This window comes from Notamacropus eugenii, chromosome 7, assembly GCF_028372415.1.
Source record: "Notamacropus eugenii isolate mMacEug1 chromosome 7, mMacEug1.pri_v2, whole genome shotgun sequence".
NCBI lineage: Eukaryota > Metazoa > Chordata > Mammalia > Diprotodontia > Macropodidae > Notamacropus > Notamacropus eugenii.
Window position 1 is genome coordinate 8,958,715 of NC_092878.1, and position 15,539 is coordinate 8,974,253.

A 15,539-nucleotide genomic window follows, 5' to 3' on the forward strand; every position below is an offset into this window, starting at 1 on the left:
CAGTTCAATTCAACTGACATTTACCATATGCAAGCCTTTGTGTTATGGTCTGTGGAAGATATTGTAAAAGGATATAAAACACAGTTCCTGACCTCAAAGAGCTTAAAATCTATGTAAAACAAGACATACACATGTCAACAATAACAGACCTAATTCTTAAATGTCATCTGGGATGGGAAGGGATTTGAGAAGGTGGTCCTTGAATTAGACTTGGAAGAGTGGATAGGAATCAGATACAGTAGAGAGGAGAGGGAGGGCATACCTGAAATGGGATAGTCACCAAATAGAAGGGACAGCGAGTACTCAGTTTGGCATTTACGTAAGAAAACTTAAGATTCGAGATTGCATTCAACATTTATCAAGGGCCTATGTAGTATCTTGGGGAAAATGGACAGAGAGATTCCTAGGCCTCTCTCTCAACTAGGGCAATACCCTCCTGTTCTAAATAAGGAAATAGGGGCTCAAAAAGTTAAGTGAGTTGGCCAAGGTCCTATGTGGTAAGCAGAGTAGGTAGGATTTGAATGCAGATCCCTTGATACCTAACCCAAGTACACATTTACATAAGAAAGTTTGGAAGTAAAAGGGAAAAAGCTCAGAACCTGAAGAACAGATTTTAGAGAATTAGAGAATTCCCCACGTCTGAAGTGATCTCCTTCCTTCCACCTCTTGGCTTCCTTTAAAACTCAGTTCAAATTCCAACTTCTCCAAGAAAATTTCTCTTTCCTTCCTCTCTCTCAAACCTACCTCCACCCCAGGGTTTTTCCTCTATTGTTGAGTGCTCTGATTTGTCATTTGGGGTTTTCTCAGCAAAGATACTGGAGTGGTTTGCCTTTGCCTCCTCCAGAAAATGTATGCAAACTGGGTTAAGTGACTTGGCCAGGACCACACAGCTAGTAAGTGTTTGAGGCCAGATTTGAACTCAGGAAGATGTCTTCCTGGCTCCAGGTCCTTCACTGTATCCACTGTGCCACCTAGCTGACTTGTATGTACATTGTTTGTACCTAATCGTTTGCATATTGTCTTCCCCATTAGCATGTGAGCTCCTTGAGTGCAGGGGCTGCTTTTGCCTTCCTTTGCATCCCTAACAGCCTTAGCAGATAGTAAGTACCATTATGGACAGGCCAATATTATGCACCCCAGGATCCTTGGTGCTCTGACTTTCCTAAAAACACTCAGACTTTTACTTTCAATTGCCCTCCCCCTCAGGCCCCACAAAGTGACCAACCTTTGTATTCATGTTTGATACCTATCAGCTATCACTTATGTTAATCGCAGCTAGGTGGCAAAGTGGGTATAGTGTTGGGCCAGGAGACAGAAAGACTCATCTTCCTGTGTTCACATCTGACCTCAGACTCTTTGTAGCGGTGTGAACCTGGGCAAGTCACTTAACGCTATTTGCCTCAGTTTCATCTACAAACTGAGCTGGAGGAGGAAATGGCAAACCACTCCAATATCTTTGCCAAGAAAATGTCAAATGAGGTTGGACTTGACTTAACAACAAATCACTTGTATTCCCCACGTCTGTAGACTTCTCAGATTGCAGACCTCATTTCCCCATCCCACTTTTCCTTGAAAATTGCAGTTTTTAGCTTTCCCAGCAGGTGGAAGCAAACCCCTATAATAACAAAGAGATGGGCATTAGTGGGGGAAGAGTAGGTTGGGGGCCAGCAGGATCACTGGGCAGAAACTGTCCCTAGGAATGACCTCCAAAGAAACAGATAAATAAGCACCCAATTACTATGTTCCCTTTTCCCAAATCTCTCTTACTTTTAGTGCTCCCTCCTCCCATTTTTGGTCCAAGAACTTCAGGGTCCCACCAGACCTGGTTCCTCCACCAACTCCCCCCAGGCCCCTCCCCTTTTCCACTAAGTCTCAGCCCTCTTGGACTTTGCCCTACTTCCTGTCCAGGCTTGGGGACCAGAGTCCGACCCTGACTCATTCCCCACAATCTCTTCTGGTGCTTAAACTCAGGCCAAGTCACAAAAATCAACAACAGCTCTGCTGAGAGTCAGACCAAGCCCCCATACTGAACCAGATCTTTAAGGAAGGAATCCCCTAGAGAAAACCACTTCACCTCACCATGGAATACACCAAGGCTAAGGACTATATCTCAGCTTTGAGCCCTACCTCCCTGCTCAGGTAAGTCCTTTCCTATCGTCCTCTCTCTTCTCCCACACCCTGCTCCCCAACATCAGGTAAAGAAAGTATGGGGTATAGGGTGGTCTATGGGCCAGACAGAAATATCCCCTCTCATATGCCCCCAGATACACCATCCAGACCATCCCATTCATGCGACACTGAAAAGTGTGTCTCCCACCCAGTTCCATCTTTTCCCACCTCATCCATCTACCCACTATGATATGTTCATCTTTTCTTTTCTAAGCCTACCTCAAAACCCTCTCCCACTTCCCCCTCACCTCCAACCTGTTTTCTCCCAATACTTGTGACTTTACTCACTATACCCTACACTTATCACTTCTGACATTTTCCCCCTGACTCCCAGGTCAGTATCCATTGTGGGTTCTGAGTTTGGTCGTCGGGTCTGGGCTTCGGGTCCCCCACCCCAGCGTCCTTTCCGTGTCTGTGACTATAAACGGACCACTCGAAAAGGTCTGACAGCTGCCACCCGCCAAGAACTGCTAGAAAAAGTGAGTAGGGCCTGGATGCCTGTGTTCTTATCCATAGATCTGGGTCCTTTGGCCAAAGAATAGTGAGAATATGAGATAGTACAGACTCAGATATACCAACACTATCCATCACAGAGAGGTGATGAATTTAGGGTGTGGAATGAGACAGATATTTTAAGTACAGCCACTGGGAGTTTGTTTTGCTTGACACTGTATATTTGTTACAAGAAACTTGCTTTTTTTCTCTCCCCAATAGGGTGGGGAATAGAAGGAGAGAAGTTAGATTTATGTTTGGTTTTTCTTACTTGCATGAACTTTCAACTTTCCCTATTCGTTTTACCAAAAATCAGGAGTAATCTTTATATGTAATGCAAAAACAGAACATCAGTAGAAATGAAAGTAGAAAAATATATTAATTAAAGTAGAATTTGAAAAGATTTTAAAGAGAGTTAAAAGTTAAAGAGTTAAAGTGAGGGTTATGAAACCCTAGCAGAAGAGATTGTGGACGCATCTTACCTTAAGTTCAAGAAGCAATCAAATAGCCAACAAACGTTTATTAAGCAGCTGTGTGCCAGGGGGCTGACATTCGGGGGGGGGGGGGGTGACAGGAAAGAGACAACATATACATATGTAAGAATAAGTACAAATAATAAAAGATAATTACATACAAGTTAAAGAAGGTGCCAGCAGTTGGTGGGATCAGGAAAGGCTTCCTGAGTTGAAGTAAAGGTGAACAGGAGTTACACTGCAGGTATGGAAGATGATAGCCCCCTGAGGTTTATCATAATGTGTGAGGTACTAAGAGAAATCCACTTTGGCTAGACTATAAAGAGGAATAATGTATAGTAAGGCTGAAGAGATAGGCTGGGACCCCGTTGTAAAGGATTTTAAAAGAAATATTATCTCATTTTCCCTCCCATTGTATCATACCCTAGGTGGCTACCTAGTTTCAGCTCTTATGAGGGATTTTCCCAGGCTAAGATGGTTCAACCCAAACCTATTGGTATGGAGTTTATAGTCAAATGAAAGAGTTTATATTTTATCCTAGAGACAGTAGGGAGTCACTGAAATGTATTGAGTAGGGGAGTAATATAGTCTGATCTGTACTTAAAGAAAATCACTTTTGTCATCTGTGTGAAAAATGGATTGGAGGAAAGAAAGACGAGACAAGGAGATCAATTAGGAGTCTGTTACAATAGTCCAGCAGAGAGGTGATGCAGGACTAAACTAAGGTGTAAGGAGTGAGGAGAGGAACACAAGAAGTGTTGAGGTAGACATAGTGAGATTTAGCAGCTGCTTGAATGTGGAGGGTGAGGAAGAATGAGCAGAGGGTAACGCCAAGGTTACAAGACTGGGAGAGCACTTAACAGAAATAGGAAAATTTGATAAGAGGTAAGTATGTAGGGGTGAAGTGGAGGAAAGATAGAGTTTTACGTTGAGTTTGATATGTCTATGGGACAGACAGTTTGAAATGGCAATTGGTGAATCAGTTGCACAGACAAGGTCACTAAATTAATAGGGGCTGATGAGGTGAGAGAGAGAGAAAGGAGAAGAAATGGGAGAGAAGGAGAGAAAGGAAAGAAGAGGGAGAGAGAGAAGGGGAGAAGAAAGGAGAGAGTGCAGAGAGAGAGAGCAGAGAGAGGAAGAGAGACAGAGGGAGAGAGAGAGACAGAGGGAGAGAGAGAAGAGAGAGAGAGAGAGAGAGAGAGAGAGAGAGAGAGAGAGAGAGAGAGAGAGAGAGAGAGAGAGAGAGAGCAGAGAGCAGACAGAGTGCAACCAGGACAAAATCTTTCGGTGTATACCCCACAGTTAGAGGATTGATGATGAGTCAGCAATGGAGAACCAGGATCAAGCAGTCACTAAAATCCAGCAAAAGTATCCGGGAGGAAGGGAAGCTTAACTGTTACCCAAGCTACAGAGGTCAAAAAAGACGAGACCTGAGAATAACAGGTCATCAGATTTGGAAATTAAGAGAACTTCAGAGACTTTGGAGAGGTTTCAGTTGAGTAACAATGTTGAAGACAGGTTGCAAAGAGAAACCTAAAGCAAGAGACGTGAACAGATTAAAGCTGAAAGAGACTTCAGAGATCACCTAGATCAAACTCCTTATGTTTTAGATGAATAAACAGACATCAGAAAGGTTGTTGTTTGTCTAGTCATGTAGATATTAAGGGCCAGAGTCCAAACTTGAACCCGGATCCTTTGGCTCTCAACCATCCGAAATGAATTAGGCACCATTATTCCTGCTGCCTTTCTGCCACATCCAACCACCTCTTCAGGACCCCATTTGGGATTTTCTTGGCAAAGATTTTGGAGTGCTTTGTCGTTCCCTTCTCCAGTTCGTTTTACAGATGAGGAACTGAGGCCAATGTGATTTGTCCAGGGTCATACAGCTAGCGAGTGTCTTGAGGCCAGGAGTTGACCCCAGGCCTTTTGTGCTACGTACCTGCCCGTCATGCTCAGCAGCAGGGAAACAGGCAAGGTGACCTCTAGAATAATGTGTCAAACTCAAATAAAAACGGGTCACTAAATCATTCATAGTAAGAATCCCTGCTGTCTACCCATTGGCTTAGAAAAACTCTTATTGACATTACCTATGTTTTACTGTATTCTTATTTTATTAACTATTTCCCAATGACATTTTAATCTGATCTGGGCAGCACTTTGAGAATATTGTAGCCGGCAGATTTCTTATTTGTCTCATCTGCTCTAAAAGGACTGATCATCTCTTGGTACTGTTGGACTACAAGCTAACAGTGGAGGGGTGTGTGTGATAGGATGGTAAATGTCAGCAGTGATGACCTATTAAAAGCAGGGAAAGCCAGGAAAACGCAAATGCGCTTGCTGGAAAGATTGATTCTAGAGTACTTCTTGGCAGGCCTTGCAGGGGACAGGGAGAAAGGAGCACATGGAAGAGGAAAAGGAAAGGATGTGTCCTCAGGGTGGCTGGGGATGAAAGTTGGAATCTGAAGGAGTAGCACAGAAAAGGACTGAAGAGGTAGACAAACAGCAACAGCAGTATTTAAGGCTGGATGGGATTCAGGATGGGGAAAGAGACAGGCCAATAGATTACAAAGAATGTTGGAGAGAGAGGAGTGCCCGACAGTATCTTCTTCCCTGCCTCCTTCCCGGGCAGGCACTTGAGACCTTGCTACTGAGTGGTGTGCTAACATTGGTGCTAGAGGAGGATGGGACAAGCGTAGAGAGTGAAGAATTCTTCCAGATGCTGGAGGATGACACAAGCCTGATGATCCTGGAGGAAGGACAGAAGTGGAGCCCTGTCAGAGTGAGTGTTTCACACAAGGATGTTGTGTCACCCAACACGTGCAGGAACTCCTACATGCCCACCATCTTGCCTGGCTCTCCTATCCCTGAATGGAGAGGCTACTCTCCGTTACTTGACCCAAAAGGGATCCCAGGGGAATGGTCTAAAAATGGAGAAGTGAGGGAAGTTCAGCAGTGTGTGTAAGCGAGGAAGGAGAGAGAGTTATGGGGAGCTAGACAATCTGAAAGGGCCCCCATATGGAAGTTTGAGGGGCCGTGGATCTAACCCAGGGCTGTTGGTTGGGATCTGGGGTGGTTTATCAGGAGGTTGTACTGATCATAATGGTACTCTTCTAGAGTGGAGTGCTCTCATATGGCCTGGGCCGAGAGAAGCCAAAGCACAGCAAGGACATTGCCAGCATCACCTTTGACGTATATAAGCAGAACCCCCGGGACCTCTTCGGCAGTCTCAACGTCAAGGCCACGTTCTATGGGCTCTACTCCATGAGCTGCGATTTTCAAGGACTTGGTCCCAAGAAGGTGCTCAGGTCAGTGAACACTTTAGACTCTCCTCATCCATAAGACTGGCCAGTGGCATCACCACTCCTATCCCCCACCCCTCTGACTTCTTTCCCTTGACTTCTCTCTTTAGAGAGCTCCTGCGATGGACTTCCACACTCCTGCAGGGCCTGGGAAACATGCTACTGGGTGTTGCATCTACCCTTCGCCATGTAGTGGAAGGTGCCGAGCAGTGGCAGCGTCAACGCCGGCTCCAGCCCTACTAAATACTCTACCCCATCTAGTCTAAGGATGGATTTAACATGGTGGTCTCCTTATTTGGTCTGCTAAACCAGACATACTCTCCACTAACATTCATTCCCAATATCATCCGTACCTGCAGTAGCCACCACTGACCAAGGGACTATATTCTACATCCCCTACCAACTCTTCTCCCTGTCCCTGAGCATGCCCAGACCTGATGAAGAGTCCATCCTGGATGTCACCAAAAGACTCCATTCCCTTTTCCCTTTAATGCCGCCTCCCCACTTCTAGGGGGAAGAAAAAAACCACACAAATCTCATTTCCAATAAAAATAGAAAAATATTTACTATTAGAACTTTCTCAGTCAAATTAAGCCAGTTCCCCGTCCCAGCACTGCTCCACCCCCAGGTCCAAAGACCTCAGTCTCCAAGGATGGTGCTCAGGGCTTTTCTCCGCTTGGCTACTGCCCCCTGCTGCTGTTCCCAGTCTCCTCGTCGCTTCAGGAAAGTGCCCAGCCCTACATTTCGGGCCACATGATGGCCAAAGGGATCTCTCATCAGCTGCTGCTCCTGTTCTCCTGTGAAGAAAACCACTTCCAATATCAAAATCAGCGGGCAGCAGGGTTCCCAAATTTGAAGTAAAGACCTTGCCAAGGGTAAGGCTTCCTTTCTCTCCTTTTACCCTGAAGCAGGTCCTAGAACAAAGCTGCCATTTTACTCCCCATGAAACCCAGAAGGTGAGAAAGAAGCTTGGGCTACCAATAACAAGTTTGCGGACCCCCAGTCCAGACTCCCCTTGTTCTCCAGAGTTTAACGCCATCCCCACAGGTGCCCGGATGCCCTGGATGAGAAGCTCAGGTACTCACCCAACTCAGCAGCAATCTCCTTACGGGTCCCCAAAGCGGCTTCATTCCAGATGGCATCCAACACTCGACTGCCATGACGGCTGCAGGCCAAAGCTACATAGTGTCCCTGGGGAGGGAAAAACAGGAGAAACAGATCCCAGGACAGCTCAGATGAGGAAGGCAAGGAGGGAATGGGAGAGAAACAGAGGTCCACAACAAGGTTTGTCCTCTGGTACAGGAAGTGGTCAGAGGTTTCAGTCAAAGCAGCCTGGGAATTGGAAGAGCATCTTATCTGAAAAAAACTGCAAGTTTGGAATAGGAGAGTAACAAAGCAAGGATGCAGGAAGCCTGACCTTGAGAGGCCGTAAGACTTTGCGCCGCTGTTTTCTGGTCACAGTAGAGCTGGTCAGCACAGCGTCTAAGATATGGGAACCAGCAGGGCTTTGGGCCAGGGCCACAAGCTGTGGGCCTTCCAGAGAAGCCAGACTTCGAAGCACAGGGCCCAGGGTTGAGAAGTGCAGCAGGTGCTGAACCAACAGTGACCCAGGAACAGTCACTTCCCCCAGGGGCCGAGCTGCAGCCACCTCTAGCTGGTGAAAAAAGAAATATTAAATCTGAGGTCAGAAATGTCAAGTGAGGGTCTAGGCCCATTTCCAGTTATTTTTAACTCAAGAAAAGCCAGGTATTTTACTCAACAACTGTCTATGGTCAAGAGTTTAAAATACAAGTTTCTTCCTAAGAATCAGGGCATGGCTCCTGTTAGCCATTTAGAATTCCCACCTCACCTTGTGTTCAGAAGGCACCTCCTCCTCCTCCTCTACTCCATAGTACACCTCATAGGCTGTCAGGGAGCCAAAGAGGGGTACACATGCCACATGCCGGGATGGGGGTTCTGCACAGTGGAATGCCTGTAGGGATGAAGAGGAGGAATATACCATGGGTCTGAAGACTCTTTTTCCACACACTTTAAGGCAGGGTTTCTTAGCCTAAAGTTCATGAACTTTCTTATGCATTTAAAATACTATTATGATAAGGGGTCTATAGGCTTCACCAGATTGCCAAAGGGGTTCATGTCACAATAAGGACTAAGAATCTCTGCTAAGGTCTGGGATTAGAAAACAAAGCAGCCAGAGAAACACAAGAATATTTCTGAGCATCAGAAGAACTAGATATGAAGAAAAGAAAGTGGGGGTGGCAGAGGGTAATTAAGATTTAGAGACAGCATTGCTAGTAATAAAATTCCTTGAAGACATCTGAGAGTTGCTTCTGTTTGCATTAAAACATGACAAGCTAACATGACAAAACAGGAAAAGGATAAATGTTGGAGAAAACTCAAACTGGTGAAGTTGTGAGCTGATCCAACCATTCTGGACAACAATTTGGAACTATGCACAAAGGGCTACAAAACTGGGCATTACCCTTTCACCCAGCCCTTCTAGGTCTATATCCCAAAGAGATCATAAAAATGGGAAAAAGAGCCCTCACATACAAAAATATAGCAGCTCTTTTTGTGGTGGCAAAGAATTGGAAATTGAGATGTCATCCATCCATCGGGGAATGGCTGAACAAGCTGTGGTATATGAAGGCAATGGCATACTACCATGCTATAAGAAACGATGAGCAGGCAGACTTCAGAAAAACCTGGGAAGACTTGTATGAACTGACACTGAGTGAAGTGAGCAGAACCAACCAGGAGAACGCTGTACAAACCAAGAGCCACACTGTGTGATGACTAACTGACAGACTTGGCTCTTCTCAGCAGTGCAAGGATCTAAGACAACTCTAAGAGTCATGATGGAAAATGCTGCCACATCCAGAGAAACAACCATGGAGCCTGAGAGCGCACTGAAGCAGACTACGTGCTCTTTTTTTGTTTCTTCTTTCTTGCAGTTCCTCCCATTGGTTCTAATTCTTCTTTACAATACGACTAATGTGAAAATACGTTTAATGCGAACGTATATGTATAGTCTATATCAGATGGAAAGCTATCTTGAGGAGGGGAGAAAATTCAGAACTCAAAACATTATGGAAATGAATGTTGAAAACTAAAAATAAGTAGACCAACAAACAAATAAAAGGGGAAAGGGGGAAAAAAACCAGGCAGGAATATATTAATTGCCAATCAAACTAGGTTTAGCAAAAAATGTCAAAACCAACAAACCCAATGGATAGAAAACTGCCCTCCAAGTTAAGAAGGCCCCAGGTTCAAGTCCCACCTCTGATACGCACTAGCTCTACGAACAATTAATTTACTATTCAGTGCCCTAGAAAAAACACTCCTGGACTAAGAAGGTGCCCAACAGTACTGGTGGTGAGTTTCCTCACTGGAAAGTTCCCTGAACAATAAAATCACAGGTCCAGTCCCCATCCCTTTATAAGTTCTAAGAGGGAGAGACAAGGTGGCAATGCTTTTCACACATGGACAGCCTATGAAAAAGCATTTCTACCACTACCAAGGACAAGTTGGGTACAAGTTGGTTTTTGTTCTAATGGAGATAGAAGGCTAAAGGAACAAATCCTGGACCTTCAGGTTATCAAGGAATTCTTTAAAGACTTGAAAAAGTCTTCTCTGGAAAACAAAAAGAAAAAAACTTCAAGAAGTAAAGAGGGAAGCACAAGTAGAATCTTAACCTATCAGGAGGCTGGAGGTTCAAAGTACATGACACCAAAGAAGAAAGAGAAGAACGACTACTGAACATTTGCAATCAAATAAGAAACATAATGCTGTTTCTACAGCAGAAGGGAAAGCTGGGAACTCCCAGAAAAAAGGAGCTTCTTGTGCTCCATTAAAAGATAATGTGGAACCACAAATGCTATTAGAAGAAAGGTCATGTAGTAATAACCAGAAGAAGCAGGGAAAAGTCAGTTACTCACTGGTCTGGCATTTTTAACAGTAAAGAAGTCTGTTATCTCTCTAGGGCGTGTACACCGGACAACTGAGAACCTTCCAGGATTTTTGAAACTGATAACTCTTCCTACTAGAATACTTCATGTGGGGATAAATGATCCTGCCAAAAGCAAAGCACTGAGGAAAGGAAACGGAAAGGGAAAGGGGAAGGGGAAAGGAAAGGAAAGGGGAAGGGGAAGGGGAAGGGAAAGGGAAGGGAGAAAGAAAGAGAAAAAGAAAGAAAGAAAAAGAAAGAACTGATCATTATAAAATTCTGAGGAAGAGACTGAAGACCTTGAGAGTACAAGGAGTTTTTATCACTAATGTGAACTATAAGTAACATCTAGGAACTGAACAGCTGATTAAGAGAATGAGGTTCACATTTCTAAACCATGATTTAAAATATAAGAACAGAGGACTTTGGTTGAGGATGGAATGCATCTTATAAGGGCCCATGAAATATATTTACTTGGAAGTCTTTTAAATCTAATCAAGAGGGTTTTAAACTGCACACATATTTGCCAAACAAAGTATCACAGTCAGAGCATTTAGTAAAATGGAAAGGACAGCAGAAAAGTACTCACAAGAAAATATTAAAGAACATCAGAATTAAAACTCCATGGCTTCCATTCCCTAAAAGCTAAGTGTGCAAAGGATATGAACAAACTTTTCTCAGAAAAAGAACTTCAAACTATTAACAATCACATCAAAGAATACTCCAAATCATTATCACCAAAGAAATGCAAATCAAAACAACAGCGAAATGTCACCACACACTGTGCAAATTGGGAAAGATGTCCAAAGAGGGCAATAACCAATGCTGGAGAAGTTGTGGGAAAATAGGCATACTGACACTGGTGGCCGAGTTCTGAACCGGCACAACCGTTCTGAAGAGCAACATGGAATTATGCAAATGAAGTGACTAACGTCCCCATTTCCTTTGACCCAATAATTCCATTACCAGGCTACAATCCAAGAAGGTCATTGATAAGAAATTAACCATATACAACAAAATGTTTATGGTGGTACTTTTTGAGAAATAAATCAGATTCCCCTTAGTTAAGGAATAAGTAAAGAAACTGGTATGTGAATATAACAGAATAATACTGTGCTGTAAGAAAAAAATGAATTGATGGGGAGAAAATTTGGAACTCGTAATTTTGTAGAAATGAATGTTGAAAACTAAAAATAAATAAACATAAAAAAGAATACTACTTATGAGATGGGCTCCCTAAGAGGGGGGATGATACTCAAATTATGATGATGTAGAAGACATCAATAATCAATACTTATTTTTAAAAAAACTCCATGGCTTCAATTGTCTTTATGCTAACGCAACAAGGATGAGTAATAAACAAGGGGAGCTACAGACACTCATAGACAAAAGCACATCTGAGAAAATTTGGCAGGACTGGAATACGCCATGATTGAAATATGGGTACGGAAGAAAGATCTTTTTTCAAAGGAACAAAACTGATAAAAGGGGCAGTGGTGTGGTATTTTACATGAAGAAGATGTGCTTTTATGAAGAAATGAAAAGATCTGTAAGGAGAAACCTGGTGAAAGAACTTGAGCAAGGACCAGAATTATCATAGGAATATACTGCAGGCCACCTAGAGAGCAGGGATCCAGGCTAGACGTGGGAGGAAAGGTACACCCGGCAGAGGCCTGGTCTAGCAATGATGGGAGAATTCAGCTCAGATCCCTCTGGGAAAAGGAAGAGGAAAAAGATTGTTTTAAAAAGCATATCAGCTGATAAAATCTTGATTTGTCTAAATGATTTCACTCTTGAAAATGTAATAAAAATAATTCTGGAAAGGGCTGTGATGAAGAGAAACTTAAAATGGAAGCAGATATGATGAGAAGCAAGCAGGTGATCACCCAATCTTAGAATCCAATATAAAATATGAAAGAAAGGCCACAGTCTGATACAGCCCTGATTCTGGGAAATCCATTTTTAAGGAGTCCAAGAAAAAGCAGGCAGGAATCAATGTAAAAAATCTGTAGAAAAAGTCAGAAAGGGGGGGGAAATTATAAAAAATAAAATTCCAAAGAAGCAATTACTGTGAAAAAAGGAAACTAACACGATTGTGACTTCAGAGGGAGAGGGGCGATCAACAACAACGGGGTTGTTTTAATGACAACCCCTCGGCCTTCACTAACCGTCCCCCCGTCGGACGCCCCGCTTCCCGGACAGACAGCTGAAGGAGAAGAGGTAAAGAACGTGAGGAACTGAGGGGAACGCTGAGAGAACCACAGGGGCTTCTTCTTAGCTGGGGGGAACCCAATGAGTTAGGCTGAGGCGCAGGTGAAGGGGGCGACAAGGGATGGGCAAGCACGGCTCCTGGGGAGCAGAGGGTGGAGGCGCACAGGCTGCTTCAAACGAACCCCACAGCCCAACGAGAATGAGCCGCCCCTGCTCACCACTGACGGACAGCAGGGGGGACCCTGCCGAGACTACGGGCAATGGGGTGACTTACCAAAGTGGGGGAAGGGCAGCCAGCAAAGCCTGCAAGTTCTGGGCCCGGAGAACGTATCCTCAATGGGGGGTTCAGAAGCAGTTAGGAAGGGGGTGATCGTCACCAAGCGCCTCTAAAGCCAAGGTTCTGAACCTTTTTGGGTCATGGGCCCTTTCTCCGAACTTTTTTAGACACACAGAACCAAACACACGGGGTTGTAAACAAGTCAGTGTTTCCAAAAACAGTTTACAAACCCCTCTCAAAACCCGCTCCGCCATCCAGAGGCGAACAGGAACCAAACAAAGGCCATGCCCCCTGCGGACCACTGCAGGACCCGGGAAAGGGGGGCGCTGCAAAAAAGGCATGAAAGCTAAAAAAACCCAAAAACGAAACGTAAAGAAAAACCTCCCCAGAATCGGCACCGCTAGAAAACTAGGGCACTGCCCTGGAGGCGGCAGGGGGCTCCCCTCCTGAATGAGGACGGCCCGGCCCGGCCCCTCCGAGCCCGGTCCGGCCTTCCGTCCGGCCCTGGCCTGGCCTGAGCCTCCCTTCTCTCCACCCGAGGCCCTCGGAGGCCGGAGCCCAAGGAACAAGCACGGGCGGACCGAAGCGCCCGCGGGAGCCGCCTCCTCACCCACCTCCAGCAGCAGCCGCAGCACCTGGGCCTGGTGGGTCCCGACCCGGCGGCAGGCGCCCACCAACGCCACGACCACGCCCGGGTGGCCTCGGGCCAGCGCAGCTTCCAGGGCAGGGCTCAGCTCCTCGAACACGGGGGACAGCTGCGGGTCAACACGAGGGATGAGAGATGGATCGCTGACCAGATGGCTGACCGCTGACCGCTCCCGCAGCACCAGCCTCGCCCAGCCTCACCTCCCTCCACCCGCCAGGCTCACCAACTCGGGGGCGGTGATGGCGTCCAGGAAGCGCTGCAGGGGGAAGTTGGCGATGGGGTGCTCCGCCAGGGCGCCCAGCTGCCCCCGGAAGTGCCCCTCGAAGAGGGCCTGCAGCTGCCGGGGCTCCGACACCAGCAGCACGTGTTCCAGCAGGCGGGAGCTCGTCTGGTCCCGCAGGAACAGCAGCAGGGGACTGGGCACAGCGAGAGGGTCACTGCCCGCCCTGCCGCCGCCTCGCCCCCTGCCCAGCCCGCTGCCCTCCAACCCCTCCAACCTGCCGTCCGCCGCGGGGTTCCGGGCGCTCAGGTAGCCGATCACGGAGTCACAAAGGCGGCCGCACGCCTCGGGAAGCCTCCGGTGCAAGACCTGCAGCGCTACTTGGAGGCAGAAGCTGGAGACCTTGTGGGTGATGAACACTGCGGGGCAGGGGAGACCCTGTGACCCCAGGGCCTGCCCCCCCATGCCCCACGGGTGCCCCCCCACGTCGGTGCCCCCCACGCGTCCTCTCTCCGCCCCCTCACCAGAAATGTCCTGCAGAAAGCAGGAGCACAGCTCCCGCAAGCAGCCCAGGAAGGTGTCGGGAACCTCGAAGCTGACCGGCGTCCTCTCCCGGGCCGGGCCCTGCAGGCCATCTGCGGAGGGGGCAGGGGCGCGCCCCCGTAAGACACCGGGCTACTTCCGCGGACGGACCGCCGTGGGTTTCGGGGGCCGCTCGCTGTGCCCTCCCCCGCCCCCCAGGGAGCTCACCGGCGGCCTGGGGCTCCAGGATGGTGCCCCCCAACACCTGCAGCAGGGTCCGCACCACGAAGCTGCCGTGGGTGTCCCCGCCGTAGAGGGCCAGCGCCCCGCGCACCTCCGAGGCCAGCCTCAGCACCAGCTCCTCCAGGCTGTCGGGGGCCCCGGCCTTGTCGGCCAGCGCCCCGGGGAGCCCGGGCAGCCGCAGCAGGGCGCTCTGCAGCACGTGGGCCCCGCTGCGGTGGCACGCCACGGAGCGCAGGTGGGGCAGCAGGGCGGCCAGCAAGGCGCGCAGCGGGCCGGCGGGGCTGCGGGCCAGAAGCCGCTGCAGCATGGCGCTGCCCGCCCGGTCCGTGGCCAAGGCCGCGGCCTGCGGCTCCAGCTCCCGCAGGACGTTGTGGATCAGGAGCTCTGCAGGGAGAGCGGGGGTCAGGCTCTGCTTGCGGGGGGGGAGGGGCGCCGCGGACACGCCCCGGGGTTCGGACCCGCACCCCCGCCCTCCGGCACCCCGCCCCCCTTCCCACCCCGGGGCAGCCCCCACACCACCCCGCCCGCACCGCGCTCCTCCCCAGCCTCGGGCGTCTCCTTCAGAGCCTCCAGGGCCCGGCGAAAGTAGGTCAGCGACTCGGGGGCGGGCCGAGGGTGGGGGTCGGGGCCCTGCTCGGGCCGCCCCCGGCCCCGGCCTGCGCCCCGCTTCTGGGGCACGTGTGGGCGCACCCCCATGGGAGCACGCGCGGAGCCGGCCCGCGGACCCCGGCCCCGGCTCCTGGAGCGTCGCGGTCCCAGCTCGGAGGCCGCTGCCCCACGCGCGGCTCCACGGCGGTCCGGCGCCGCGGTGCTTCCGTCATTGCTATGCGACGGCCGCCTCCCCCCGGGAAGGGGGCGTCTTCCCCGGCCGGGCCCCGCCCCCCACGCACGCCCCGCTCGGGCCAGGGTCCTGGGCTTTTGCAACGCTGCTAACGGCCCTGGGGCGCGGGCTGGGCCCGAGGATCCCCGGGGGAGGGGACGGCGACTGCGCGCGCAGGTCACGGGCGGGCGGCTTCCGAAGCTGAGGCCCGCCCTCGCCCT

General features: G+C 48.8%; 2 protein-coding genes across 2 annotated transcripts; one reads left to right on the plus strand and one right to left on the minus strand.

Moving 5' to 3' along the window:
* The first annotated feature begins 1,878 nt into the window (after nt 1-1,878).
* Nucleotides 1,879-7,008, plus strand: CIDEB (cell death inducing DFFA like effector b). Its single transcript, XM_072623584.1, has 5 exons — nt 1,879-2,139; nt 2,504-2,648; nt 5,764-5,913; nt 6,249-6,439; nt 6,544-7,008. Exons 1-5 carry the CDS (start codon nt 2,081-2,083, stop codon nt 6,674-6,676), a joined length of 678 nt encoding a protein of 225 aa, XP_072479685.1. The 5' UTR covers nt 1,879-2,080; the 3' UTR covers nt 6,677-7,008.
* Nucleotides 6,973-15,499, minus strand: NOP9 (NOP9 nucleolar protein). Its single transcript, XM_072623580.1, has 10 exons — nt 15,029-15,499; nt 14,484-14,882; nt 14,258-14,368; nt 14,011-14,152; nt 13,737-13,929; nt 13,482-13,622; nt 8,283-8,405; nt 7,851-8,087; nt 7,519-7,624; nt 6,973-7,230 (listed from the first exon to the last, which is right to left on the minus strand). The coding sequence occupies exons 1-10, from the start codon at nt 15,192-15,194 to the stop codon at nt 7,073-7,075; spliced, it is 1,776 nt and encodes a 591-aa protein (XP_072479681.1). The 5' UTR covers nt 15,195-15,499; the 3' UTR covers nt 6,973-7,072.
* Nucleotides 15,500-15,539: the final 40 nt, after the last annotated feature.